The sequence below is a fragment of the Aspergillus chevalieri genome, chromosome 7 (genome assembly GCF_016861735.1).
Source record: "Aspergillus chevalieri M1 DNA, chromosome 7, nearly complete sequence".
NCBI classification, from domain to species: Eukaryota; Fungi; Ascomycota; class Eurotiomycetes; order Eurotiales; family Aspergillaceae; genus Aspergillus; species Aspergillus chevalieri.
Window position 1 is genome coordinate 2,543,886 of NC_057368.1, and position 25,488 is coordinate 2,569,373.

A 25,488-nucleotide genomic window follows, 5' to 3' on the forward strand; every position below is an offset into this window, starting at 1 on the left:
ATTTGCTGTACCTTGCGAACTGCCTGCTGACTGATCCTAAAAGCTGAACATGAATCCTGTGGTATATCGAGAACACGAATATGTCGTGAGACATTCCGTTGGCAATTAGCAAATGAACAATCTCCCTTCACGAGGAAGGGGAGACTGTAACCTATCTGCTTAGTACATTGGCGTATTGCCAGGATCTCCCAGGTCTATGTAAAAGCAACGAATGTCCAGATATCTTACCAGCCAGAACCACACAGCTGGAGATAGAGGTTGAATGACAGAACACGATGATGCTGAAGACGACACTGACTACCTAAAACTAAGGCGATGACCTAGGCGGACGGTTAGTCAATCCAAGTAGGACCCAAGGATCTAAGATAAAGGAAGACGGTGGTCGGTTGGGAGACCGAAGGTCAGCGAGGAGATATATATGAGGGGTAGCGGAAGCCAGCCCAAGCTGGGGCGAGAGGCCTTGCATCCAGTTAATATATCCGCCCTTCTCTTGCAAGAATATAAAAAGGAACAATCAAAACGTGCATTGAACCACCGCACGGTTAGGAGCCATACCATCGATACCACCACCCAGTCAAACCGAAGCCACTCCTCCGCACAGTTGTACCCGTAGCTGCAAGAAAGACCAATCATAACGCAAGCGAAATAATATGCATGTATGGTGACTGCCCAACGAGTCCCGTGCGCCAGTTCGGCCCGCCGCAAAGGTACGCTGTCGGCTATTGCTGGTCAATATGAGGAGTTAGTGATAATGTCAGCTGTCTGAGGAGCCCTCGAAACACGCCGACACATAGGAATGAAGTGAGCAAGCAACGATAAAATCGTCTTTCGGTTAATTCGGTTGAAAGGAGTTCTGGCCACTGTACAGAGTAGACCAAAATAGCATTAGAAGAATGATGGACAGGTTCCATACCAGGTTCCTCCTCTTGATTCCCAACGCTAACAAACAATCCATCTGAACAGCAATGCTGAAGGAAATGTAATGCTGAGAGATGGAAGAAAGAAAGAAGAAAAGAAGAAGAGGAGAACAAATGAATATTTCCGTGTTTTCGTTTTCCGTTTCCCGAGGTCGAAGCGGGAGTTTACCGCGGAGGTCACCTGTTCCTTTTGTTTGCACCATTTGCCCCGTTTGCCTAGTTTGTCCTCAAAGAAAGAAAGTCATGTTCACGTCGCCCGACACGACTCTTTCTCCAAGACAGTGAGTGTCATTGCCGTGGCGCTTGCTCGACAGTTGTCAAGTCTTTCCTTTCGTTTATCTTGCTCCTCCAATCTTCTTTCATTCGCGTTACTTCGCTACGGTCTCTGCAAGTTCTTCAGTGGGCTGCTCCGGCATGCCCGATGTGCCTTGATTGATCCGAACCATTCACATCTATACTCGCCCTATTGCGACTGATTTTCCCCTTCGGATATTCCTTCTCAAAGGATCGTTCGCTAAGCCTACCAAATGCCCAAATCAACGAGCTCCAAGATTGCCAAAAGCGCAAATGCAAATGGCACGGCAACTACAACGAACTCGGAGGTAGAGTCCGGAGTAAGTTGGAACTTCTGCAGTCTGAGTCCATTTGCTGACTTACCGTTCCTAGCTCCTCCAAACATTACAGGGACACGTGGACGACCTTCGCCCGTTTATCCAATGCGGAATCTGCATCAGACCGCTATACGAACCCTTCACTCTCGCCTGCGGACATACTTTCTGTTACACCGTCAGTTCTCTCTCGCTTGGCAGCTTCGTTTGATGGTTGGGTCTCTGACACTTACTAGTGTTTGTCATCTTGGTTTCTCGAAGGAAGGTCGCATAAAACTTGTCCAGACTGTCGAACCCCGGTGGTAGCACAGCCGGCGCCAGCTTATTTGGTATGTCTTTAGAAATGGACGTTCGAGGGGCAATTTCTAACATCCTCTAGGTTCGTGCCATAGTACAGTTATGGACGAGCCGCGCCGAACTGCTTGAAAAAGGAGAGACCACTGCAGATCACGTCAAGAACCAACGCGAAGAATCCGACAAGATTGACCAGGACAAGAAGAACGAGCATCCACGGGAGGGAGGGCTATTTCGAGGCGCATTCAGGAACCCGCCGACTACGCAGCCTATTGTCGACCTTGAAGACAACGTTATCCGCTGTCCACAATGCGGCTGGGAACTTGAAGATGACGTTGAATGCGAACACTGCGGATATATTGGGGATTTAGAGTCCGACATGGGTGAATCACAATGGAGTGGCACAGAGGAAAACTCGGAAATGGCTGAAATGGCCGATTTTCTTGACGAAGAAGCCCAGGATGATTTCGAGGGCGCTGACGCCTTCGATGGCAACCATGGAATATTCACCTCTTTCTTCCCCCCTGGATCTTTCAGTCGTCCTTCTGAATCCCTCGGTTGGCGTAATACACGAGTCATTGGCGACAGTGAAGATGAAGACCCGGAATTAGGCAACGAGTACGATGACACGGACATGGAATCTTTTATCGACGACGATGATCATGTCGAGTACGAGACTGGATCGGACCCGACTACAGTGGTGGGCGGTCATGGCACGCAGGATTACGATTCGCATATGGGTTCCGAAATTGCGACGACTCAGGAAGATGGATATGCCAGCTTCTCCTCCATGGATGACGAGGATCCAGGGGATAATGAAAGCGATGATGGCGAAGAAGAAGAAGATGATGATGATGACGATGACGAAGATCCCATCCGGCCACCTGTGACTGGACTACGACGAACAGTGCCAGGGCCCAACGGCAGTTTGAGGAGAAGTGCCGACATGAGGGGGCGTCTCGGGAATAACCAGCGCAGCACGCGTTCCAATACGGCAGGATCATCGGCTCATAATACGATTGATATCTCAGACGACAGCAACAATTCCGACGGTTCCAATGACTCCGACGATTCTGACGACTCTGACGAAGGGCCAGTGGCACCGTCTAGAAGGACAAGGGGTCGAATCAACGGAGCCTGGTGATCTCTCGAGTCCACTAGCTTCTTTAGCGGATTGAATTCATACTTCAAGTGTTCAACCGCTCCCTCAATGAAGGATATAGAGTTTTACGATGATTGGTTTGGTCATGATTACGGGCAGCGGGCCTCTGCGATTCGTTTATTTATTCGTTCTCTTTCGGGATTCAGCAATACGGCGCTCGGATATGGCTTACACAAAACAGCAATTCGGCAGACATTATGATTTAAGAAAACTTCGCAAATACCCCTCTTTGCATTGGTTTTGGAATTGGAGTCTCAGCGAGGGATGATGGTTTGCTTTCATGGAATATGCTTTATGGCGTTAGTCCGAGACTATATCGGTAGGTAAAAAGCCTTGGCTTCAATATACTATTTATAGACAGGTGCATCATTGGACATGCTTGGTAGCGTTTACCACTCCATCTTTCTTACCAACCGTACAGTGTCTTTGGATTCGAGACCATTATGAGATGCCATTCTTCAGCCGACAACCACGACCGTAGACTTTTTAGCCATGCCAAATCATCAACGACCAGGTACTCTGTCTCGCGCAATGCCTCTTCGCGCGTCCGCACTTTCATATGCGGCGTATGCGGCCTTCGTAGTTAGCACCACTGTCCAAAACAGCCAGAACAAGAGAAGACATACCAATCACTCCCCCAAAGAATCCGCTCCGGATTCGCATCCACAAAAGCCCTCACCACCGGCTTCAAATCCTCATATCCCGGCGCCAGATTACTCACCCGATACGGCGCACTGAGCTTGATATAAAGATGCCCAGCGCGGACTAACTCCAAAATCTCCCTGAACCCAGGTTGCTGCGTCACATTTACCTTCCCATTCTGTGGATCAGAGTTAAGCATGCTACTCCCCTTAAGCAACGCAAAATGATCAGTCACCAACGCAATTCCCTCTGGCACCAGCACTCCCTCAACGACAGGGCTAAGTTCGCCCCAGAACTCAGGATGCGTATGCGTAAACGCCAAACTCCACCGCTTCGCATCCTCATGGTCCCGAATAGCGCGTGCATGCTCCCGCAACGCAGTCTTCTGCCTCTCCACATCATGCATCGCCTGATACTTGTACAAATTCACCCGTATACCGCGCACCCCGGCCGCATGCATAGCGTTCAACTCATCACCCGTCACGGTGGACGGGTCAATCACGCCAACGCCCTTCGTGGCGGGTGCGGTGGTGATGAGTTCTGCGACGAAGGACTTTAGCGATGTGCAGTCTGCGCCGTAGGAGAGGCCGTGGGTTAGGACGGAGTTTGTGATGCCTAGGCGGGACTTGAAGGCGAGGAATTGGGGAATTGTTGCCGGGGGTGGGGTTAGGTGGCGGTCGGGGGCGTAGGTGAATTTTGTTGCTGTGAGCGTCAGGAATGTGTTTGGATCGGAAAGGGAATGGGTTTGTTTGGAGCGTACGGTCGAAGATGTGGTGGTGGACGTCCCATCCTCCGTTGGGGAAGAGGTCGGATGCGATGGTGCTGGTGTATGCGATGGTCATTCTGACTGAAGTTGTTGCGTTAGTGTTTACTAGAACACATCTTGCAGGTGAGTTTCTAATATTAATATATCATGTATTGCGTACTGCAATGCGTGATAACTTCGGCAATCAATGTTGTATCGCATGTTGGGGTTATCCCCTCACGGAGCGCTCCGGGCAGTCCATGAACAGCTTCGGAGCGTTCCTAGTCGGCTACGATCAACCATATCGGGATGAGACAGTCGGTTGGAAGAAGAGTGTTATTCCGAAATCCTCCTTTCGAATTTTACTATGAGCGATACTGCTTGGTTCAATTAGTATAAATGTCGCATAGTACCAATTGGTCGGATTGGGCCATGCCCTAAACACGTCTCTATGTGGTATGACATAATGTCCTCAAAAAATCAAGTCTCGCCGTGGCAATCAATCCTCGCCGGTGGTGCTGCCGGTGGTATGGAGAGTCTCCTTACTGTCTGTACCTTGCAGCTTGCAGCCATCTACAAAACCGTCAACGCTGACTATACCAGTATCCCACGGAATACCTCAAAACTCGCCAACAGCTATTCCAAGAAAACAGCACAGCCGCCCGCCAGTCACCCCTCCTATTATTGACGAGCACAATCAGACAGCATGGTCTTTCAACATTGTACACCGGAAGCTTAGGTTTCTGCGCCTCCAACGCATCCAAATCTGGCGTTCGATTCGTTACCTTCGATACCGTCTGTCGGTTTATGCCAACTGAGACCGTCTCCGGAAAAACGAAGACAACCCTCCTAGGTAGCCTAGGAGCTGGACTGTTGGCGGGTATCGCGGAAAGTGTACTCGTCGTCACACCTGGTGAGACCCTGAAGACCAAGATCATCGACGACCAGGCCGGGCCTCGAATCTACCGCTCTGCCAGCCATGCGATCCGGACTTGTCTTGCGCAAGAGGGTGTGTCTGGGTTATACCGGGGTGTGGTGCCAGTGACACTGAAGCAATCGGCGAATGCGATGGTACGGTTTACCAGCTATCGGTTATTCCTTGGACAGATAGATGCCATGTTCTCCAGAGAGAATGCCGGAGCTCTCCAGTCTATGAACACAGGGGTTGCGGGTGCACTGGCTGGTGTGGTTACCGTGTATGCAACGATGCCGTTCGATACGATCAAGACTCGGTTGCAAGCCTTGGATGGTCATGAGCGGTATTGTGGTTCCTGGGACTGTTTGCGGTCTGTGATTCGGAGTGAGAGTGTTTTTGCTCTTTGGCGTGGGACAACGCCTCGTTTGGCGAGGTTGAGTGTAGGTTCATCTCCGATGCATGATTAGAGTATGATTCCTGACGTGTGCGTAGGTCTCTGGTGCTGTTAGTTTCACTATTTACGAACATGTTGTCCAGTGGACGGAGTTGCGTTCGAGCCATGGGAAGATAGAGGCATCGTATTAGTGCTATTTTCAAGGCAAACTTGACGCAGTCCAAGCCATAGGATAAATATAATCTTTCCTGAAGACCACATCAGTGGAGTAGAGGTCCATTCCCTGTTGGGTACATTATCTTATCAGACAAGGCACACAAGCGGAGAGGAAATCAGCCACCGCCAATCACTTCAACACCCTCTGCTAATCCCATCTGTTTCGGGCCTTAACGTGGCTCAACCCTATGCTGATTCGCCATTTCTGCAGCCATTGGCCTCTCAGCCAACCATCCGAGTCGATTGCCGACCACCCCCACCGGAAATTGACATTGACCTTGCCGAAGTTCGTTAATATGCATCCTTCAGGATTCAGCACTATGCTGGTTCGGGACGTAGGCCCAATATCGTCCAGCAGCACGCGCCAATGGGAAGCATCGCCCTGACTTGCCGAACACGGGCTGTTGGCTTATCAACGCTGGTTCTGGCGGTGCAGAAAGAAAGTGCTCAAAAAGCGTGGTTGTGTCTCGCTGTTTATAATGATTGAGCCTCACCTCCTTTTCGCCAAGTCCCGCGTTTTTTTTTTATCCTCTTTCCTAGTTCCTACAGCGTACCTGTACATCTCCCGGTGGTCTGGTACTGGCTGCAATTTCGCTACTTGACTTGGATGCTCCTTGAATAGACGGAACGCTCAGGCACACCACGGCTCAGAATGTCAGCTAGCAGTACAACAAGCACTAGCACTCGCACCTCAACGACCACCATCCCCCTGACCACCGTCTTCACACAACCGACACAATGCACGACCGATTGGCAGTACGAGCCGTCCGCCTACAACGACGTGCCTAATGGCTTGTTGATGCAGAATGTCGCGTCGGTAGTCAGTTCCTGTTTTCCGACCGGGTTCGCCATGTCTGGGAGAGCCGAAGCACCTCAGGTCTACAGCCCGGGTTGGTGTCCAGTGGGCTACACCTCTGCCGACGTGCACATTGATGGGAAGACCACTTCGGCCGTTTGCTGTTACTCGTATGTGACCCGATCGTCTGCTATACTACGCCCAAACGAAGCTAACGGTGACTCGCAGAAACTATTCGTATTACACCTCGACGATGTTTTATTCCAATCTACCGTCGGCTATCTTCGCAGGATGTCTCAGCTCGTTCCCAAAAACTAGCTCCACTATCGTCTCCGTCCGTGATCCCAAAACGAACCAAGGAACCCAGGTCTCGGGCCCAATAACCATGTGGGCGCAACCCATCTCCATCCAACTCCAAGCAACAGATTCGAGCCTATTCGTATCCGCAACCACCACGGGAGCCGGTTCCACCGGCACCGGAGCAACCGCAACATCGACCTCAGACTCAGCCGCATCAGACTCCGGGTCAAGCGGCCTCTCGACGGGTGGAAAGGTCGGTGTCGGTGTTGGTGTTGGCGTCGGTGCACTCGCCATCTTCGCTCTACTTGCATTCTGGTTCCTGCGTCGTCGTGCGGCCAGCAAGAAGAACGCTGCTCCTGCTCCTGCTATAGCAGCGGCCGCGGCACCTGCATACACAAATCCTTACCCGAGCCAAGGTGCAGCGCCTTATCACGGTCCTGTTCCTGCTGCTATGTCGGAATTGGAGAATACATCCGCGAAGTTCGCGCCGCAACCACAACCAGCTGAGTTGCAAGGAGACAGCAGGAGACAAAACCAGGTCGCGGAGCTTTCTGGTTGATTGTGTTTTTTGTTGTATATATACCCATGTTCTGCGTTTCTGTTTATGTCCCAAGTGTCTGTGATATCCCGTTATAATTAATGTCACGTACATACGTTTAAATAATGACATTGAGCGCTTCTCAATAGCGATTGCTCGGCGAAATCCGTGTCCCGACCGGACTATCATGAAACTCTGCATTGCGGCAAGTGCTGTTGGGATTTCAGTGGAACAGACGATGTAGCCAAGAATTGAACATCCCCAGTGCAGCTGTCAGACAAATCATACGACATCGCAACCAATGAGAGAGCATAAATTTGTGCATACATAACCGCATTGTGCATCGATGCCAAGCCTTCCCCACGAACGCACGTCCCCATCGCGTACTTCTCCATATTCGTTGAGATTACTCGATCGATACCATCCATCACCAGTGATCCTCACCGCCAGCTAGAATGGTGATGGACCCCCCGGGCAATGGGCCACCGCCTGCAAAGAAGGTCCGCGTGGCTTGTCGTAGGTGTCGAGCTAAGCGAGTAAAGGTACGTTGCGATGCCGGGAACGAGTGCATCTAACTAACTTAGAACCAGTGTGATGGAAGTCTTCCAGCCTGTGGGAATTGCGCGCGCGCAAATGTTCCCTGTGTCGATGTGGATTCTCGGAACAATGACCTGGCTATACCCCGCGAGTGAGTCTTCAAAATATGAATTGGTTGAATCATTTCTGAGAACCGACAGTTATATCGTCAAGTGTTGCTCGCGCATCAAGTGGCTTGAGCAGAAGATTCGGGCTCTAGACCCAAGTTTTGACTTGACCAAAGGCCCCCAGATAGATGCGGATCTTTTTGAGGGCTCATCACTGCCATGGCCGCCGCATCAGAGCCCCAGCAGCGCAGTCAGTGATACTCCACCGCGCGCAGCTTCGAGTACAGAGATGGCCAGCGCAGTAGAAGGACCTGCTACAGGGAAGCGATCCCATGCCTCGATGGAAGAATCAGAGATTGAACGACCCCCATCTGTCGAAGCGCGCACAGTAGCCATGGATCTGGGCATGCTCTCGCTGCAATCCGACTCAAGGCAGAAGCATTATCTCGGATCATCTTCGGGACTGCTTTTTATGAAACTTATCGGGGCTGGTGCTGATGTTCAAACGTCTGGACCGGCTCCGTCTCCTGCAACGCGCCGACTACGCCGTATGTCATCCCCGCATCGTCCGAGCGGTGTGTATCAATCACTTTATGCGGGCCTAGAACGCGAGCTTCCCTCCCCTGAGGACGCGGATCGGTTACTGGCAGTTTACTTTCAGTATATTCACATCGACCACCCATTCCTCCACCCTACTTCATTGATTAATGCGTATAATGCACTGCATGCTTGTGGCCAGCGTGGGTATGATCCTGCACGGCTGGATCAAAACGGCTGGCTTCATGATATCAAGCGTTTCCCTTATAATGGCAAAATGGATGTGGTGAATGGTCGCGCATTCACGCCGATTTCAATCTCTTTTGCTGTCTTTCACGTCTTCATGGTGTTTTCTCTTGCAGCAACCGTCCTCACACGGAAGAAAAACTTTGACCACCCTCCAATACGATTTTACCGCATGGCAATGCTTGCGGCTTCGGAATGTTTCTCCAACATCTCGGTCCCGGCATTACAAGGGGTCTTACTACTGGCTATTCAAGGCATGACTGAGCCTGCTGGCCTTAATATTTGGACTCTGGTACATATTGCCATGTCTCACTGCGTTGACTTGGGCTTGCATCGGGAACCGAATGACCCATCTGATCTTCCTCCTGTTGCTCTTGCGGTCCGTAGGCTTATATTCTACACTGTCTATTCACTCGACCGGTATCTATGTCCGATGAACTCTGTAGAACAATGTGGAAAAGCTGACATTGTCCAGGTCCGTTTCAACAATTCAAGGTCGTCCGCTGGGAATTCGAGACGAGACGTTTGATATACGACGACCAACAATGGATGACTTGGCGAGCAATGATGCCCCAGTCACAATGGATGGAGATCTGAATGTGCATCTGCCGTCAGCCGAGTATCTTGCGTTTACCATTCGCCGTTCCCAATTGGACTTATCTATCTCCGAAATAAAGCTCTTATTCTATCACCTGCCTTCACAGGTGAACAGCATTATCTGGCCTACAGATCTTGACAAGATCCAGCAACGTATCAAAACCGATATCGATCGGTGGCTAGCAGATTCATTGAGTGCCGTGCCAAGGCTAGACACAGAGGAATCCTTGATCCTTCACTGCGAGAATCTTAAGCTTGAGTTACAGTATCACGCTGCAATTACGCTGCTGTACCAGCCATCACAAGTCTTTCGATCGCCAACACAACAAGCTTTGTCCCTGTGCTATCAAAGCTCAAGCCGGCGGCTGCGTATCTACCACTACCTGAACAATGAAGAACAGTTATACTACAGCTGGCGTAACATCCATGGCATTTTCTCCTCAGGTGCTACCATAATCTACTGCATCTGGGCATCCCGCAACCTTCAAACTACAATTCCTTTTGCTGATGCCTTGCGAGACCTTCGAACGTGCTCGAATTTACTAAGTATCGGTGGTCAGTGGTGGCCTTCTGTGCGCAAGGGCAAGGAGAGTTTTGAGAAAATAATGGACATAACTATGAAGGGATTGCGAAACCTGGAGAGTCATCTCATATCGCCAACTCCAATGACCGGGACAAATCACCCTGCGCCGTCGTCATTTGTTTCGACTCTAGAACATGTGGCACCCCAAAGCCGACTAGAGCCTTCGGCACAGATTTCAGGCTCTCAGGATGCTCACATGTCTAATACCATGTGTATGTCGCGGCCCATATCCTTGCTTTATATGCCCTTCGTGGTGCTGACCATTGATTCACAAAGTACACGGTTTCGAATCATCAATCGACAATATTGACCATTCTTCCCTACTTGGTGATGGGCTGTCGGCAGACGGTCCGGAAGTTCTTGCCATCGACCCTGCGATGGAGCACTTTTTGTCTGAATATTTACAGGGAGACTGGGGCTGGGATCCGTTTTCTGGATCTGTAAGTACTTTACGCTCAGGCTCTACTTTCTCGAAATGGTATTAATCGACGATTTCAATGTCTAGTAACGCGCCACTTACCAGGTTCGTTAAACGGAAAAATGGCAAAAAAAAAAAAAAAAGAGAATATAGTTTCAGATGTTATACCTATTGACAAGGGTGACTCGTACTTCTGAGTACTGTACATCAACTACTTCCTCAATCTCTTGATAGTAGGACCCATTGGTTCTCCCCGCTCCAAGCACCGCCGAGTCTCCTCATCGATATCATATCTCTCTTGACAGAGATGCATGCACTCTTCTACTTTATCTTCAGGCACAACCACGACCCCATCTACATCACCCATGATATAGTCGCCAGGCCGAATCGTGACTTCTCCACCGACTTCTACATTCCCATACGATACGGGCACATTCAACTCTGACGAGCGCGTGAAGGTATTCGATCCAAGAATACTAATACCACGCGCAAAGAGAACCATCCCCAGTTCGCGGTGCTCAGAAATATCGCGGAAACGACCGTCGATAACGACTCCTGCAGCCCCGAGCTTCTGTGCGCGAGTGCTCATGAGTCCTCCCCAGCAAGCACTGATGAGCCCCTTTGGCTGGGAGACGAAGACAACCGCATCTTTTGGAATGGAGTCGGCGAAATGGGTCGGTGGTGTTGGGGAGGTCTTGTCGGAGGCAGGTACCATGCGCACTGTGTATGCAGGACCGAAAATTTTGTGATTTGGGGCGAGGAGGCCTGGAGGGTACATCTTTAGGCCAGAAAGGTAGCCGCCATGGGGGACCTTGAGCTTGACGAGGGAATCTCCGATCTAGATTGATTGTATGTCAACTGCCTGTTTTTCTCCTTGTGTTGCTGGGTGGCTTGGGACACTCACGTCACAAGAGGCAAACCCCTGGAGGGCTTTTACGAATCTCGACGGCGCAGCCATTACTATGATGTGTGAGTACAAGAGCTTTCTCTGGTGAAGAAGTTGAAGGCGACAGAAGACATTGCATACATCAATCCCATTTCTCCGACTACGCGATCACCTCCGGTCGACGCACTGTCGCATGACGAAGCGGAAGACCCCTGCACCCATCTGCCGATGATATTACAATCTCCATAGTCCGATGGGCGAATCCATACTCCGCATTTCCCCTGGGTGCCTCCGCGTTCCACCCCGGAGGGCTCCGGTGGACTAGTCCGAGGGCGCTTTCGGAACGTTCCACGCCCCATCGGATAGATCCCAAGAGGTTTCGACCAACAACATCAAGTCGAGCATCATCATCCGAGGCACGATGACGGTTGTTTTAAGATCTGAAATCCAGGAAGAATTCGGCGCGGTGATCGCTGGCAGTTTTCTACGCTGGTGAATTTGTCGCGTTACTTTTGTCACTTCTTTCTTCGACTAGTTCTATTCCTAAGCCAATTGCTATCTATGCGACTAGTGACGAGCTTGCAAGATGCAGAAATACCTCTCTCGGTCGGTACGGACAGCGCAACTAGGTCAATGCTGGAATAACGCCGTCAGTGTTAGACGGTTTGCGACACATGAGAACCAGACTCAGGTACATGCTTGCTTTGGATTGGAGCATTAATCCTCGTGGATGCGCACTGACACCGGTTTGAACAAGATCCTCGGCGTGAACTATGGCAAACAAATCCATAACCTTGATGCGTTGAAGCAGGGCTCCAAACGACCCTTGACTCTGACCGAGAAACTGCTCTACAGCCACCTCATAACAACCGACCGCGCCTGGTCGCTAGAAGCAATAGAGCGAGGAGAGACAATCTTGGGACTACGGCCAGATCGCGTTGCTTGTCACGATGCTACTGCAACCATGGCCTTGTTGCAGTTTATCAGCGCAGGGCTTCCAAGAGTTGCAGTACCAACAACGGTCCACAGTGACCACTTGATTATATCAGAAAAGGGCGCAGATGAGGACATGCAACGGGCTCTTGGTGAGCACGCAGAAGTGTATGACTTCTTGAGCAGCGCTTCTAAGAAGTATGGGATTGGGTTTTGGAAGCCGGGGTCGGGAATCATTCATACAGTTATTTTTGAGAATTATGCTCTGTATGTTCTGGCTACTCTCGCCTGTGATGACTCCTGGGAAAAAGCTGACTCCGTCTGTTCAGACCAGGCGGTTTAGTCATCGGAACTGATTCCCATACCCCTAACGCCGGTGGAATGGGCATGCTCGGTATAGGAGTCGGAGGAGCAGACGCAGTCGACGCCATGTCCGGAATGCCATGGGAACTGGTGGCACCGAAAGTAGTCGGAGTCCGCCTCACAGGCCAACTTCAGGGCTGGACATCGACAAAAGACATCATCTGCAAGCTTGCTGGAATCCTCAGTGTATCTGGCGGAAAAGGACGGGTCATTGAGTTTTTCGGACCGGGAACTGAGACACTGGGTGCGACGGCTATGGCGACTATCTGTAATATGTCTGCTGAGATTGGGTCAACGTCGTGTATATTCCCTCACTCGGAGGCTATTGCGCGGTATCTCTCAGCGACTGGTCGTGCATATGCTGCTAGTGCGGCGAATGGGGTTAAGAATGTCCTTTTAACAGCAGACGAGGGATCAGATGACTACTACGACCAAGTCATCGAGATTGACCTGACTGAGCTCGAACCTCACGTCAACGGACCGTTCACGCCGGATCTTGCACACCCGATTTCGCAGTTGAAGTCCGCAGTGTCGGGCAGCAACTGGCCGAAGGAACTGAGCCATGCAATGGTAGGTAGCTGCACAAACAGCTCGTATGAGGACTTGGACAAAGCTCGTCAATTGGTTCGCCAGGCCCGTGCCGCGGGCTTAACCAGCTTCAAAACACCCTTCCTCTTGACACCCGGTAGCGAGAAAATCCGCGCTACGGCTGAAGCAGACGGGATATTTGAAGAGCTCCAAGATGCCGGGGCTGTCGTGCTCAGCAGTTCCTGCGGTCCTTGTGTTGGGTCCTGGGATCGAAAAGACGTTGATGTGCGCGGAAAGGAGAGGAACTCGGTTATCTCCAGTTTCAACCGTAACTTTGTTGGCCGGCATGATAGTAACCCAGCTACTCATTCCTTCGTCACGTCGCCTGAATTAGTCACGGCGTTCGCATATGCGGGCCGTCTTGATTTCAACCCCATCACCGACAACATCCCTCAGGAAGGGAATCAAGAGCCCTTCCGGTTCGACCCTCCTGTTGGTCGTGAGCTTCCCCTTGATTTCGAGACAGGAGCACAAACCTTCCAAGAGCCAGTGGCAGACGGCTCTTCCGAATCAGTCATCGTCGACCCCCAGTCAGACCGTCTCCAACTCCTGACACCCTTCCCACCCTGGCAACCTGGATGCGCAGATGACATGCAACTCCTCATCAAAGTCCAAGGCAAATGCACAACAGACCACATCTCCCCCGCCGGACCCTGGTACAAGTACCGCGGTCACCTCGAGAATATCAGTAACAACATGCTCACAACGGCCACAAATGCTTTCCTCCCTAGCAGTCCGCAGATGCTGGGTCACACCAGACATCCCTTAACCTCTGAAGTCAGCGTCGTGCCCGAAGTAGCTCGTGATCTACAACACCATGGCATCCGCTGGTGTATCATCGGCGACCATAACTACGGCGAAGGCTCCTCGCGCGAACATGCTGCCCTTGAACCGCGGTATCTAGGCGGAGTTGCTATCATCGCTCGCTCGTTCGCGCGGATCCACGAGACGAATCTGAAAAAGCAGGGCATGTTGCCGCTTACTTTTGACGATGTTGCTGATTATGATAGGATCAAGGATGGGGATCGGATTCAGTTGATTGGGGTGGATGAGGGTGAGTTGGAGCCTGGGAGGCAAGTTACTATGAGGGTTACCCCGAGGGAGGGAGAGGCTTGGGAGACGAGGTTGAATCATAGTTATCATAGTGGGCAGATTCGGTGGCTGCGGGCGGGGAGTGCGCTGAATTATATCAAGGGTAGGGCTCGGTAGGATTGTAGAATAGAGTGGTTTCAATGATTTCTTGTGTACACCTGGGTCTGCTGTATGTGTACAACGGCGCCTCTAGCCGCGTTTAATGCAAACTCACAAACAGCAGTTTTGAACGTCACATTCTGTATTTCTGGCTGCTGTATGGATAAAAACTATTGTCTTTGCGGCAATCCGCTGGCATCTTCCGAACCATAAACCCATACTCGAATGAACGGAAGCGAGCCGAAGTCCTTTCCACGGTGATTCCATTAAGGCCTGCCCTTACCCCACAAAGCTTAGTCTCTCTTCAGCCAGTAGTTGCAAGTCACAGCCGACCATTAGCAATCCAGCCCACTCTCGGGGTACTCCAGAACCCCGGACTACTCCATGACATGCCATCGACGGCTCTGGGGTGATGCAACTCCACCTTTTCGGATTCATCCAGGTCTCGTACAGTGCATTCAACGCGTCGATTGCCACACTTGTACTCGCTTGTCGGTTGACCGTCTGTTTTGCACGCAGCGCATGGACCTGTATGGCTGTACAGTACGGCCACCGGCAACCAGAATGCGTCTAGCTGGGGTAGGTAGGCCCTGGTTCTAGAGAAGATACTTAAGGGTTTCGTTGCCATATTCTCGAGCTGCATTCATTATCCAGTTGCCAATCTGAAACTCTGCATTCCGGATTCTCGTTTCTTGGCTGCATTGTTTGTATCAGTTTCATTGCCATTTTTGTTTACATTGACCTGACGATGGGCGCTGGCGGCGGTGGTCTTTCCAAAGATGCCTTACAGCGCGTCCCCCTTCCTGCGAGAAAGTCGTATATCTGGCTGGCGACAATTTGGGCGTCGTATTGCGGGGGATTGCATGGGTTTAACACGGCAAATATCTCTGGGGCGATGAAGCTGGATCCGTTTGTGAAGGAGTTTGGGTGGACGGATATTCCTGAGGACACGGAGTCGAATTATAAGGGATGGGTTGTGTCGTCGATGATATTGGTTTGTCTATCCTTGTCTATATTTGACTTTGACGGTCGGGATTAATGCTAATGTTGTTTTCTCGGTATAGGGCCAAGTTCTTGGTGTCATTATCGCAGGTCCTCTCGGCGAACGACGCGGACGTAAGCCGGTTATCCTCTTGTCGGCTGTATTCTATACGATTGGTTCTATCCTCATGGCTGTCAACTTTGGATCCCTGTCTGAGTTGTTGGTCGGGAGAGTCCTGTCTGGAATCGGCTCCGGTTCTGGGATGTCAGTTGGCCCTATTTACATATCCGAAGTAGCTCCATTGGAGCTTCGAGGGATGATGACAACATTCTACAACGTCAATATCATGGCTGGTGTCGCCGGGAGCTACTGGATAAACTACGCTTCCCAGTCTGTCATACCAGCGGAGTCCAACTGGCAATGGCGAGTCACCATGATCCTGCAACTGATCCCGGCCATCATGCTATTCCTGGGTCTACCGTTCTTCCCCGAAAGCCCCCGATACCAAATGATGCGCGGTCGCATCGAAGCAGCCAAAACCAGCCTTTCCCGACTTCGCGGCGGCCTCGACGAAAATAACGAATACTTCGCCAAAGAATTGGCCGAACTCCGTGCCAAAATGACCGCCAATGCAGAATCTCAAGGCGCCTGGGACGCCACAAAGCACCTAATGAAACTCTGTGTCCACCACCCCCCAACCCGCAAAGTCGTCCTCTTCGTAACCCTAATCCAGCTGTTCTTCATCTTCTCCGGCGGAAACTCTATCACTTACTACGCCCCTACCATCCTCCAGTCCATCGGCCTCAACGACCGCCAGGTCCTCCTCTTCACGGCCGTCTATGGCTGTATCAAGCTAGCCTCTGTGTTTCTATACGCATTTGCATTAACAGACCGTTTCGGCCGCCGCCCCCTCCTCCTCATCGGCTCAACAACAAACCTAATCTGCCTGATCTATCTCGCCGCCTTCCTAGGCACATCCGACATCTCCGCATCCCCCTCCCCAGCAGCATGGGTCGCCATCGTCGCAATCTGCATCTTCGCAATCGGCTACGGCTTCGGGTGGGCGCCCGCGTTCTCGCTAACAACATCCGAGATCTGCCCGACAAGTATCAGGGGCACAGTGGTGAGCATCGCATTCATATTCCAGAATCTGCTGAATTTCGGAATCACGCGCGGGTTTCCGAATATGACGTTGAGTATGCATTCGTATGGCCCATTTGCATTGTTTGCGGCGTTTACGTTTGTCGGGACGGTTTGGGTCTTCTTTGCGTTTCCCGAGTGTAAGGGGAGGAGTATGGAGGGGACGGATGAGTTGTTTTCGTTGCCGTGGTGGAAAATTGGATTTGCGAGGGTGCCGGAGGGGGGTGGGGGTAGTGGTGTCGTGGGTAAGGAGTTTGAGGGTGATTTAGAGAGGCAGTTGTCTGGTGTTAGTGTTGGTGAGAAGTTGAGGGAAGAGAGGATTGAAAATGTGGTGGAGCGGAGGACATAAGTGGCTGGTTGGTCTGGTACCTGCTTTGGGTGGTCCGGGTTATTTCACGTTATGAAAAGGTTATGACCACAGATATTGAATGGATATGGATGATATGCCTTGTTAATTTCAACGCAACCAGTTAGGGCTAGCTACGATCGTCATGTGACTGGATGGTCTAAAGAACAGTGTTTTACGATATCAGTGACATCAAGCTATCCAAGCATATATACATACATGCAACATACAATCCCAACGCCGGACACAAAGTACGAGAAACCCCCTTTTTATAATGCGATAACACACACTCCCCTTAATTCTATTAGTTGGGAGGCTACGAAGAAGCCTTCTTCGTCTGGTCAGACGCGAAAGGAACTTCAAACACCACAGCGCCATTCCGGCCTTCAGGAATAGAATCGGCGTTAGAACTATTCGCGTAGCATTTCCAGCGTCCAAGACGGTGTTCTTTCCCGACGGCAGCGACAACACACAAGCCTCTTGTCTCGGATTCCTTGGGCTTGGGCTTGGACTTGGACTTGGACTTGGACTCGAGAGGTTGGTCTGGTCTGGCGGTATCGTTCCGGCGTTCGAAGACGGCAATGTCGTTTATGACGCCCTTGATAAGTGGTTCGGCTTCCTTGGCAGCACTCGACTGCGATACAGGAAAGTTGTCAATTGCCATGTTGTCGTCGTCATTCGTAGCGTCGAATGCGAGGTTCTGCTTCAGTTGGAAAGAGGGGGTATCGGGTTCCGAGGAGGCGCCACCGCCTACCGTGCCCAGCGGGAGGATGACCTTCTTGTCTTCGGAGATTTTCCATGCTCGGATCCAACCGTCCCAGCTGCCGCTGAGGACGATATCCGTGCCAGGAACAGTAGTGAGCGCGGTGATCCAGCGGGGCATGGGGCGGAGGTGTCGGGAATTAGTCCCAGCTGTTTGCTGATCAAGTTCGGAGGAGAGATCTTCGAGGGGAGGTACAGGGTCGAGGCCGTGAGCGAGAGGGATGACATGTAGCGGCTTCTTCTTGTGGATGGACCACAGGGCCAAAGAGCCCGAGTCGGAGCCAGTGACAAAGTGGTTAGGTGGGAGAGGGGCAATGCAGTCCAGGTTGTTTTCGTGATAAGCTGCATTCTTGGAAGCCCCACCGCGGAAGACGAGCTGTGCTTCTTCCACCACCTTCCACAGTCGAGCAGTGCGGTCGCGGGCGCCGACACTGACACATTGGTCGATAGTCATGGCCGCCACCGAAGCGACATTGTCTTGGTGTCCAAAGAGAGTTTCCACATAAGCATGCCCAGCACTGCTCACCGACCATACCTTGATCGTACGGTCATACGATCCAGAGAACAACTGTTCACCCGAGCTCATGGTAGAGATGTGCCGGGCAAAGGCAAGTCCGCTAACCGTGTCCCGATGTTGCGTAAAGGTCTTCAATGGCGTCAATGTCGCTGCGTCCCAGATGATCAACTTATTGTCCTCTCCACCGGTAGCCAGAAACTTCCCAGATGGCGACACAGCAAGCGACAGAATGTTCTTCGTATGGCCATGCTCTTCACCAGTCTCCTCCACCTTTTGCACACCTCGGACGTACTTCACTTTCTTAGGCTTCTTTCGCTGCGGCCGTGGGGGTCGTTTCGAATTTTCCGACGAGGGTGTATGATTTTCAGGGCTAGCGAGTTCCCATTTGATCAAGGCCTTATCTTTAGAAACGGTGTAGACAAACGGCGCATGGACGGCAATAGAGGTAGTCGACTGGGTATCTGCACGGAATAACGAGTGGGATGCTGATGAAAATGCCAAATCCGAAGCAATTTGACGGTATCCCCGTCCTTTGAATTCATCCTGCGCAAACCGGTTAGTCGCCCTCATATGGCTCAATTGGCGCAGGCGAAACATACCACATCCTCTTTTAACCTCTCCGCAATCAAGTCTCGGTCAATCTCGGCCGCGTCGAAGCCCACCTCATCCACTTCGTCTCGGACATTTTCCAGATATCGTTCCGCAAGCTTCAACCTCCGTTCGGCGGCCGTCTCGTCTTCGTCGTCCGAGCCACTCTCATCCTCGGACCTTGATGCTGTGCTGGCTTCGTCTTCGTCAATGTCGCTCCCCGAGACAGATTCATCTCTCTGTTTCCTTGCGCCTCGACCCTTGGCGCCCGAATCGCCATTTGCATCAACACCTCGCTTCTTCGAGCCCGGAGCTGCGGCGCGGTCCTCCCTCTTTCGCTTTTTCTGGGAAGCGGGTACTGTGAAAAACGACGACATGGCGGGTTTCAGCGACTGCACGGAAAGAGTCACTGAGAAGGATTCGCGACGAATGGAACGTCTTCAACGTCTTCACGAGGGACTCTTGCTGTTTTTTTCGACTTCGATTCTTTTTCTTTTTTTTCTGCCGCTGGTCAGTGCACGTGCAGGCGGTGACCCGATTCGATGCAGCCAGGTGCTGACTCAGCAGGACAGCTCCTCGCCCAACCTCAGCAGCTCCAGCAACCAGCTCCAGAGAACAGCTTCACCTGCTTATCCTGCTATTTTCTTCCGATTTAATATTTCTTCTCTCTTGATTCTACTTACCGGACAGGATAAGAAAATATGTGAGTTTCTTCCCTTTTGATATCTGCTTTGATGATCATGGTGAGATCACTGACACCTACAGGGAGGTTCTACTTGGTATCACCGGCAAGGACTTTGTCATTCTGGCCGCCTCCAAGGCCTCAATGCGCGGACCGACAATTATCAAGGCTGAGGATGATAAGACACGGCAGTTGAACAAGAACACCGTCATGGCTTTCTCGGGGGAGGCGGGAGATACAGGTGAGTGGAACATACGGAAAGTAGGACTATCCAAGCTAATCCATCTGTCTTGGATAGTGCAATTCGCCGAATACATCCAAGCAAACATCCAACTATACACGATGCGGAACGACGCCGAACTAAGTCCTAACGCGGTGGCCCACTTTGTCCGGGGAGAATTGGCACGAAGTTTGAGATCGCGGAGTCCTTACATGGTCAACTTGCTGCTTGGTGGAATGGATCCGATTTCACAAGAACCGAGTCTGTATTGGGTGGATTACTTGGCGTCGCTGGCTCCGGTGCCTTATGCCGCCCACGGTTACGCACAGTTCTATTGCTTGTCCATTCTCGACAAACACCACCATCCCGATATTAATCTGGAGCAAGGCTTGAAGCTCCTCGGGATGTGTACCGACGAACTGAAGCGCCGACTGCCGATCGACTACAAGGGTGTACGTGCCTATCTTCATAGATTGCTTGTTTAACTGGTGACTGACGTGGTCTTCTAGGTTCTGGTCAAGGTGATCTCGAAAGACGGCGTGAAAGAAGTAGACTTTGACAATAACCGAATCGTCACGAGCGCTTAATCGATGCCAGCGTTGTTGTATCATACCACGTTTCTCGAAATTTTTTTTTTATTATTATGGGACGCTTCTTTATGAAATCGGTTGCATGGCGGGTATTACCATGATTTTGACAGACATGTAGTCGTCAGTGACTCGGTAGAACGAATAAAATGATATTACCGTATGGTGCTTCTCGCTGTAGTCGTAAATTCAGTTCGTCTTCATATCGTCCTTGCACTGCGTCATATTGTTGACAGTTTGCCTTGTTTGTCTTGTTTGGACTGATCATAGTGTTTGCCTTGTTTGCATTAAGCTCTGCAACCGCGACTTCGACGATTTCACAACACAGCTTTTTACTTGAATCCCATCCACCACAACGCAATTGCCGTTATGTCAAAGAGACCGGCAGACTTACCGCTCGAAGAAGGCCAACCGGTCGGGTCTCCGGCCTCCAAAAGAGCTCGCGTGGAAGACGAACTCCCCGAAGATGATCCCCGCAACGGAGCTGTGCCTGCGGAACGCGCCAGCGGCCAGGACCTCGAACAACATGATCGCAATGGAAAGAATGTGCTAGCTGCGGCAGACAAGGAAGGAGAGGCATTGAATGAAGTTGCGCGGGATGACGAGGACGAATCGGATATCGACGAGGATGCGCCGGCCATCGCGGCTCCGAAACGGCAGTTCGAACCTATGGAGGGATACAGTGACCTTTACCTTGATACGGTCAACCGCGGGATTCTTGACTTCGATTTCGAGAAGCTGTGCTCCGTTAGTCTGTCGAATATCAATGTTTACGCTTGTTTGGTTTGCGGGAAGTACTATACGGGTAGAGGGCCAAAGTCGCATGCCTATTTCCATGCTCTTGAGGTCGCGCATCACGTTTTTATCAACATGGGAACGAAAAAGGTGTATGTGTTACCAGAAGGATATGAGGTCAAGAATCGAAGTTTGGATGATATTAAGTACGTCGTGGATCCGCACTTTGCGAAGGAGGATGTCTCGAAGTTGGACAAGGAGGTTCGGGATGCTTTTGATCTAGCTGGAAACCGCTATAGACCGGGTACGTTCGAGAAACCATGCGCAAGGAGAACTGTCACTGACATTCATAGGTTTTGTCGGCATGAACAACATCAAAGCGAACGATTATCTGAACGTGGTAGTTCAGCTCCTGGCGCATGTCCATCCCATTCGTAATTTCTTTCTCCTACACGAGTTTCCTACGCCAGGCACACCACAACTGGCACTTCGATTCAGTACTCTCGTCCGAAAACTTTGGAACCCTAGAGCATTCCGATCACACGTATCGCCACACGAACTGCTCCAGGAGATTGCATTACGGTCATCTAAGCGCTTCACGCTTACCCAGCAATCCGATCCAGTTGACTTCTTGTCCTGGTTCTTGAACAATTTGCATCTTTCCCTGGGAGGTTCGAAAAAGCCTTCGTCGACACCAACAAGCGTGGTTCAAGCGGCGTTTCAAGGTCATCTTAAAATCGAGAGCCAGGCCATCACGGCACATTCGGATACCCAGAATGCCCGTCTAGTGTTCACCGAGTCTGGCACTATCAACAGTCAAACCACGCCTTTCCTCATCCTCACACTTGATCTCCCACCAACGCCCCTCTTCCAGTCCTCCAACCGGGAATCGATCATTCCTCAAGTTCCTTTGACCAACCTACTGAACAAATACAACGGTATCACCGCATCCGAGAAACTCGCACACCGTGTCCGGCACCGCCTGCTACACCCTCTCCCACCTTATCTCCTCTTTCATGTCAAGCGCTTCAGCAAGAACCGCTTCGTCTCAGAACGGAACCCCACCATCGTCACCTTCCCCTCAACCCGCTCCCTCGACATGTCTCCCTACGTAGAGCCAAACCCCGCCATCTGGCCTCCGGGAGAACCCATCCTTTACGACCTCGTGGCAAACGTCATTCTCGACCCCACCGTCACCGCCCCCGGTGCTAGAGAAGAAGCAGCTGAAAAGGGCGTCAACGCTGCCTCTGGCGTCTCCTCGACCGGTGCCGGCGCCGGTACTGAGAGGGTCAATTGGCTTGTGCAGCTGCATGATAAAGCGATGGAGACGGAGAATAAGCGACAAGCGAGCGAGCGTGGTGGTGAAGCGAGGGGACCGGAATGGTTGGAGGTTCAAGATCTGGTTGTTAAGAAGGCGGAGAGCGAGACGCTTTTCACAAAGGAAGGGTATTTGATGGTTTGGGAGCGGAGGAAGGTTCCTGGGATGGGGAATAAGAAGGGAAAGAAGGCGGCTAGGTAGATATCAAGATCAAGAGATGGGAGTGATCCGTGGCTATACTTCTACTGTAATATGAAATGCATACTATCGTATCCAGAGGAATTCCTGCAAATGAAGCATTCACGCTATTGCGGCCAATGTCATCAATAGACAAAAACTTAGGGCCTCCTTCAGCTTTCCGCTTGCCAACTCCTACTTCTGCCGTTCTCATACCCGTCACAGTCTACCGATTCTTGGTTCGTTATCCAGTGTACTGGCTTTCTAATCCCCAGTGTCGTCGAGATGACATTTGTTCTACCTGGCCTGTTGGGCGTTGACTCAATCAAATTGGTGCCGCGACATCTTTTCGATCAATTCGTCTACTGCCATGCTACGAGCACCTATCTGCAGATGCTACAAAAGCTCTTACATGAGCATTCATCGGACACAGGTATCAAGTGGATGGAACAAGCTCAAATCATGTGGAACAATTACTTGAACCCTTTGCCTTGGGATTCAATAGCAAGATTACAAGGGAATGATAGATGTAAAGATTCGTCATTCACTTGAAGAATGACAGTCTGGCCAGCAATATCTTCCTCACAAGAAAGAGAAACTACGGGCTCCTTGCTTGGTAGCAAACAAGAGATTCCGTCCATGTCTTTCAGAGATACTGACAATGGGTTGGCTCAGCAACGCTTTCTCGATAAACGTAGAGTCCTACAAAATACGAAGCCCTTGTGGAACTAATCTGAATTATGCCTAACACCGTCCATGAACCGTGGCGATCGATAATATAATGGTGGATTACACCGCAAAATCGATTGGCCAGTGCATAGCCTATATCCACCTAGGGCGCTAGCACCTGGATTTGGGTGGCTTTATAGTGTGAAGCTGATCTACTTAGATTGAATCCATTGGAGATTCAAAGCAATGAACACTGCCTCAAGCTGGAGGTCTCAGTGACGGCGGGAAGCCCTGAAGCATGGGCAGACCTGCCCATGCGCCCTGGCCCGGTTATTGAGTTTCAATTTGAGAGCATGCCAAAGACGTAGCATACATTCACGGTCCACATCTCCGAGTATTAAGTAACAACCATGTTGTGCAGATTGTGCAGTGGATCATGACATTCCCGATTCTTTTCGCGACATGCGAAGTGTGGGGGATGCTTGAAAAGAAACGGACTGCTCGTCGGCTAGATGCCATCAAGCGAACAAATATAATGAAATTTATCATGGAAATAAGCATTTTGACTTACCCACACAACCAAGTTGCCTGACATCTCAAAAAAATGTGAGAACTATGCCATGGACTATTGGCAGGTCCTCCGTCAAGACATTGCGTCCTCCGGACACTATCAAGCTCATAGACTGGCACGTAGCCATATTTACCGAGGGCGCTATGTTAGGCACATTTGCATATAAGTGCGTTTAGTGAGAGGCTGTTCTACGCTTCTTAGGTCCCCTGATCTACTTCGATTGGTTCCAGCAATGGTCTTTTCAATGGTTGAAGAGCACTATACTACGCAGTGTATCCTCGCAACGGTCGAGAACGAAATGGTCTGCGCAGGTCTGTCATTCAGCATTTGAGACCTGAGTATGGTATTTCAGAATGTCATAGTTGAATACGGCGACGTCTCTATACCATGAACTCAGGAATATCTCATTCCTGTGTGTCTGCCAGAATTACCGTCAAAAACAAGATGCTGTCCAAACTACAGAGGCAGACAACAATTATACATTCTTCCGTCCCGATGACTTCCCGACCACTACTGATGTCGATGTTATTACTCCTATTTGACTGCTGCTACTGTTTCTAGAGAGCGTGACGAGAGCAATGGAATTGTGGATATTCTCTGCATTTGGAGGAAGCCAATACTCAGGCTCTCACATCTAAAAGGACTCTTTCACCCGGAAGTGATGAGTTAAAATACAAAAAGGACCTCAGCTAGGTTGACGTATCTGGAGGTGGTGGTTGAGCTTATTGCATGCTTGTGAGAGGACAATGGTGTTCCGGAAAGTCATGCCGTTGACTACTCGCATCACCTCCACCAACGGCCTCGCGCCCTCCAGACACTATCTAGCTTGAAGGCCAATGTTATATTTATTAAGCCTGCTTTGTCAAGTCAAGGTGGGTAGTACACATTTCCGTCCATCCTTACAATGTAGCACTGATGCCGTGGATATGGTGGAGTCAGCGGTCCAACTTCGCTAATATAAGACAAAGGGAGTTCTGAGAGACACATACCGCTTGTTCGGCGATGGGATGGACCAAACCCTGTCGAAGCTGCTTGGGCAAGACCTGGGCTCCTCAGATTCGGCATGGAACATGCTCGCGTTGATCGTCGTAGTGCGGCGCGCACCGGGCAAATTTCAAGGTTAAATACAAGCAGTCATTATGTTAGGCACCTTCAGATATGAGTGTCTTTATAGTGCGAGACAGCTCCACGCTCCCCCGAATGCAAGCAAGCAAAGGGTAAAATTGGAAGGGCGAGCTGCGTGTCGGTTACGGCACTAAACGGATTAAGTGGTGACATTCTTAAGTCCATATAACTACCTCTTAGGATTAAAGTTTCTTTATCAAGATGGAGGGACTGGCGTTACGCCTTTATTACTCGTTAATGTGATTATGTGAAACTCTGAGTTCTGGGCGGACCTGCCCATGCAGTGATTGAGACCTAAGGTAATGGTATTTCGAAATCCCATTTCCGTGTGTTTGCCAAACTCACAGTTTGAGATGCGATATTGCCGAATCCATAGCATCCCCCATCCTGCTGACTTCTGGCCACGAGCGACGTCGATAGCGTACTCTTCTTCAGCTGTCGTTATTGTTTCCAAAGCTAGTGGAAACCAGCAGAATCATGGATACTTTCTGCATTGGGAAGAAGGCAACTCACAAGCAGTCACAGTTCCGAAAGGGAACCTGTTCAGTCGGAAGC

At 50.8% G+C, this 25,488-nt stretch overlaps 12 protein-coding genes across 12 annotated transcripts; 9 read left to right on the forward strand and 3 right to left on the reverse strand.

Moving 5' to 3' along the window:
• Positions 1-1,444: 1,444 nt before the first annotated feature.
• Positions 1,445-2,963, forward strand: PSH1 (uncharacterized protein; the record flags this gene model as incomplete). The annotated part of the gene is made up of 4 exons (XM_043283238.1): positions 1,445-1,531; positions 1,584-1,703; positions 1,762-1,854; positions 1,905-2,963. The coding sequence occupies 4 exons, from the start codon at positions 1,445-1,447 to the stop codon at positions 2,961-2,963; spliced, it is 1,359 nt and encodes a 452-aa protein (XP_043140538.1).
• A 424-nt stretch (positions 2,964-3,387) lies between these two features.
• ACHE_70860A (uncharacterized protein) lies at positions 3,388-4,465 on the reverse strand (the record flags this gene model as incomplete). Its single annotated transcript, XM_043283239.1, has 3 exons — positions 3,388-3,556; positions 3,608-4,325; positions 4,384-4,465. 3 exons carry the CDS (start codon positions 4,463-4,465, stop codon positions 3,388-3,390), a joined length of 969 nt encoding a protein of 322 aa, XP_043140539.1.
• Positions 4,466-5,175: 710 nt separating this feature from the next.
• Positions 5,176-5,751, forward strand: ACHE_70861S (uncharacterized protein; the record flags this gene model as incomplete). The annotated part of the gene is made up of 1 exon (XM_043283240.1): positions 5,176-5,751. One exon carries the CDS (start codon positions 5,176-5,178, stop codon positions 5,749-5,751), a length of 576 nt encoding a protein of 191 aa, XP_043140540.1.
• A 795-nt stretch (positions 5,752-6,546) lies between these two features.
• On the forward strand, positions 6,547-7,549 carry ACHE_70862S (uncharacterized protein; the record flags this gene model as incomplete). The annotated part of the gene is made up of 2 exons (XM_043283242.1): positions 6,547-6,860; positions 6,919-7,549. 2 exons carry the CDS (start codon positions 6,547-6,549, stop codon positions 7,547-7,549), a joined length of 945 nt encoding a protein of 314 aa, XP_043140541.1.
• A 434-nt stretch (positions 7,550-7,983) lies between these two features.
• Positions 7,984-10,643, forward strand: ACHE_70863S (uncharacterized protein; the record flags this gene model as incomplete). The annotated part of the gene is made up of 6 exons (XM_043283243.1): positions 7,984-8,070; positions 8,119-8,216; positions 8,266-9,375; positions 9,431-10,347; positions 10,412-10,575; positions 10,641-10,643. The coding sequence occupies 6 exons, from the start codon at positions 7,984-7,986 to the stop codon at positions 10,641-10,643; spliced, it is 2,379 nt and encodes a 792-aa protein (XP_043140542.1).
• Positions 10,644-10,764: 121 nt separating this feature from the next.
• Positions 10,765-11,511, reverse strand: ACHE_70864A (RraA family protein; the record flags this gene model as incomplete). Its single annotated transcript, XM_043283244.1, has 2 exons — positions 10,765-11,391; positions 11,458-11,511. 2 exons carry the CDS (start codon positions 11,509-11,511, stop codon positions 10,765-10,767), a joined length of 681 nt encoding a protein of 226 aa, XP_043140543.1.
• Positions 11,512-12,025: 514 nt separating this feature from the next.
• On the forward strand, positions 12,026-12,715 carry ACHE_70865S (uncharacterized protein; the record flags this gene model as incomplete). Its single annotated transcript, XM_043283245.1, has 2 exons — positions 12,026-12,130; positions 12,197-12,715. The coding sequence occupies 2 exons, from the start codon at positions 12,026-12,028 to the stop codon at positions 12,713-12,715; spliced, it is 624 nt and encodes a 207-aa protein (XP_043140544.1).
• Positions 12,716-12,801: 86 nt separating this feature from the next.
• On the forward strand, positions 12,802-14,532 carry ACHE_70866S (uncharacterized protein; the record flags this gene model as incomplete). The annotated part of the gene is made up of 1 exon (XM_043283246.1): positions 12,802-14,532. One exon carries the CDS (start codon positions 12,802-12,804, stop codon positions 14,530-14,532), a length of 1,731 nt encoding a protein of 576 aa, XP_043140545.1.
• Positions 14,533-15,262: 730 nt separating this feature from the next.
• On the forward strand, positions 15,263-16,985 carry ACHE_70867S (sugar porter family MFS transporter; the record flags this gene model as incomplete). The annotated part of the gene is made up of 2 exons (XM_043283247.1): positions 15,263-15,508; positions 15,579-16,985. 2 exons carry the CDS (start codon positions 15,263-15,265, stop codon positions 16,983-16,985), a joined length of 1,653 nt encoding a protein of 550 aa, XP_043140546.1.
• A 313-nt stretch (positions 16,986-17,298) lies between these two features.
• On the reverse strand, positions 17,299-19,226 carry RRP9 (ribosomal RNA-processing protein RRP9; the record flags this gene model as incomplete). The annotated part of the gene is made up of 2 exons (XM_043283248.1): positions 17,299-18,804; positions 18,861-19,226. The coding sequence occupies 2 exons, from the start codon at positions 19,224-19,226 to the stop codon at positions 17,299-17,301; spliced, it is 1,872 nt and encodes a 623-aa protein (XP_043140547.1).
• Positions 19,227-19,550: 324 nt separating this feature from the next.
• pre1 (proteasome core particle subunit beta 4) lies at positions 19,551-20,338 on the forward strand (the record flags this gene model as incomplete). Its single annotated transcript, XM_043283249.1, has 3 exons — positions 19,551-19,552; positions 19,615-20,203; positions 20,261-20,338. Coding segments are annotated over 3 exons (669 nt in total).
• Positions 20,339-20,707: 369 nt separating this feature from the next.
• Positions 20,708-22,592, forward strand: ACHE_70870S (ubiquitin carboxyl-terminal hydrolase family protein; the record flags this gene model as incomplete). The annotated part of the gene is made up of 2 exons (XM_043283250.1): positions 20,708-21,377; positions 21,427-22,592. The coding sequence occupies 2 exons, from the start codon at positions 20,708-20,710 to the stop codon at positions 22,590-22,592; spliced, it is 1,836 nt and encodes a 611-aa protein (XP_043140549.1).
• Positions 22,593-25,488: the final 2,896 nt, after the last annotated feature.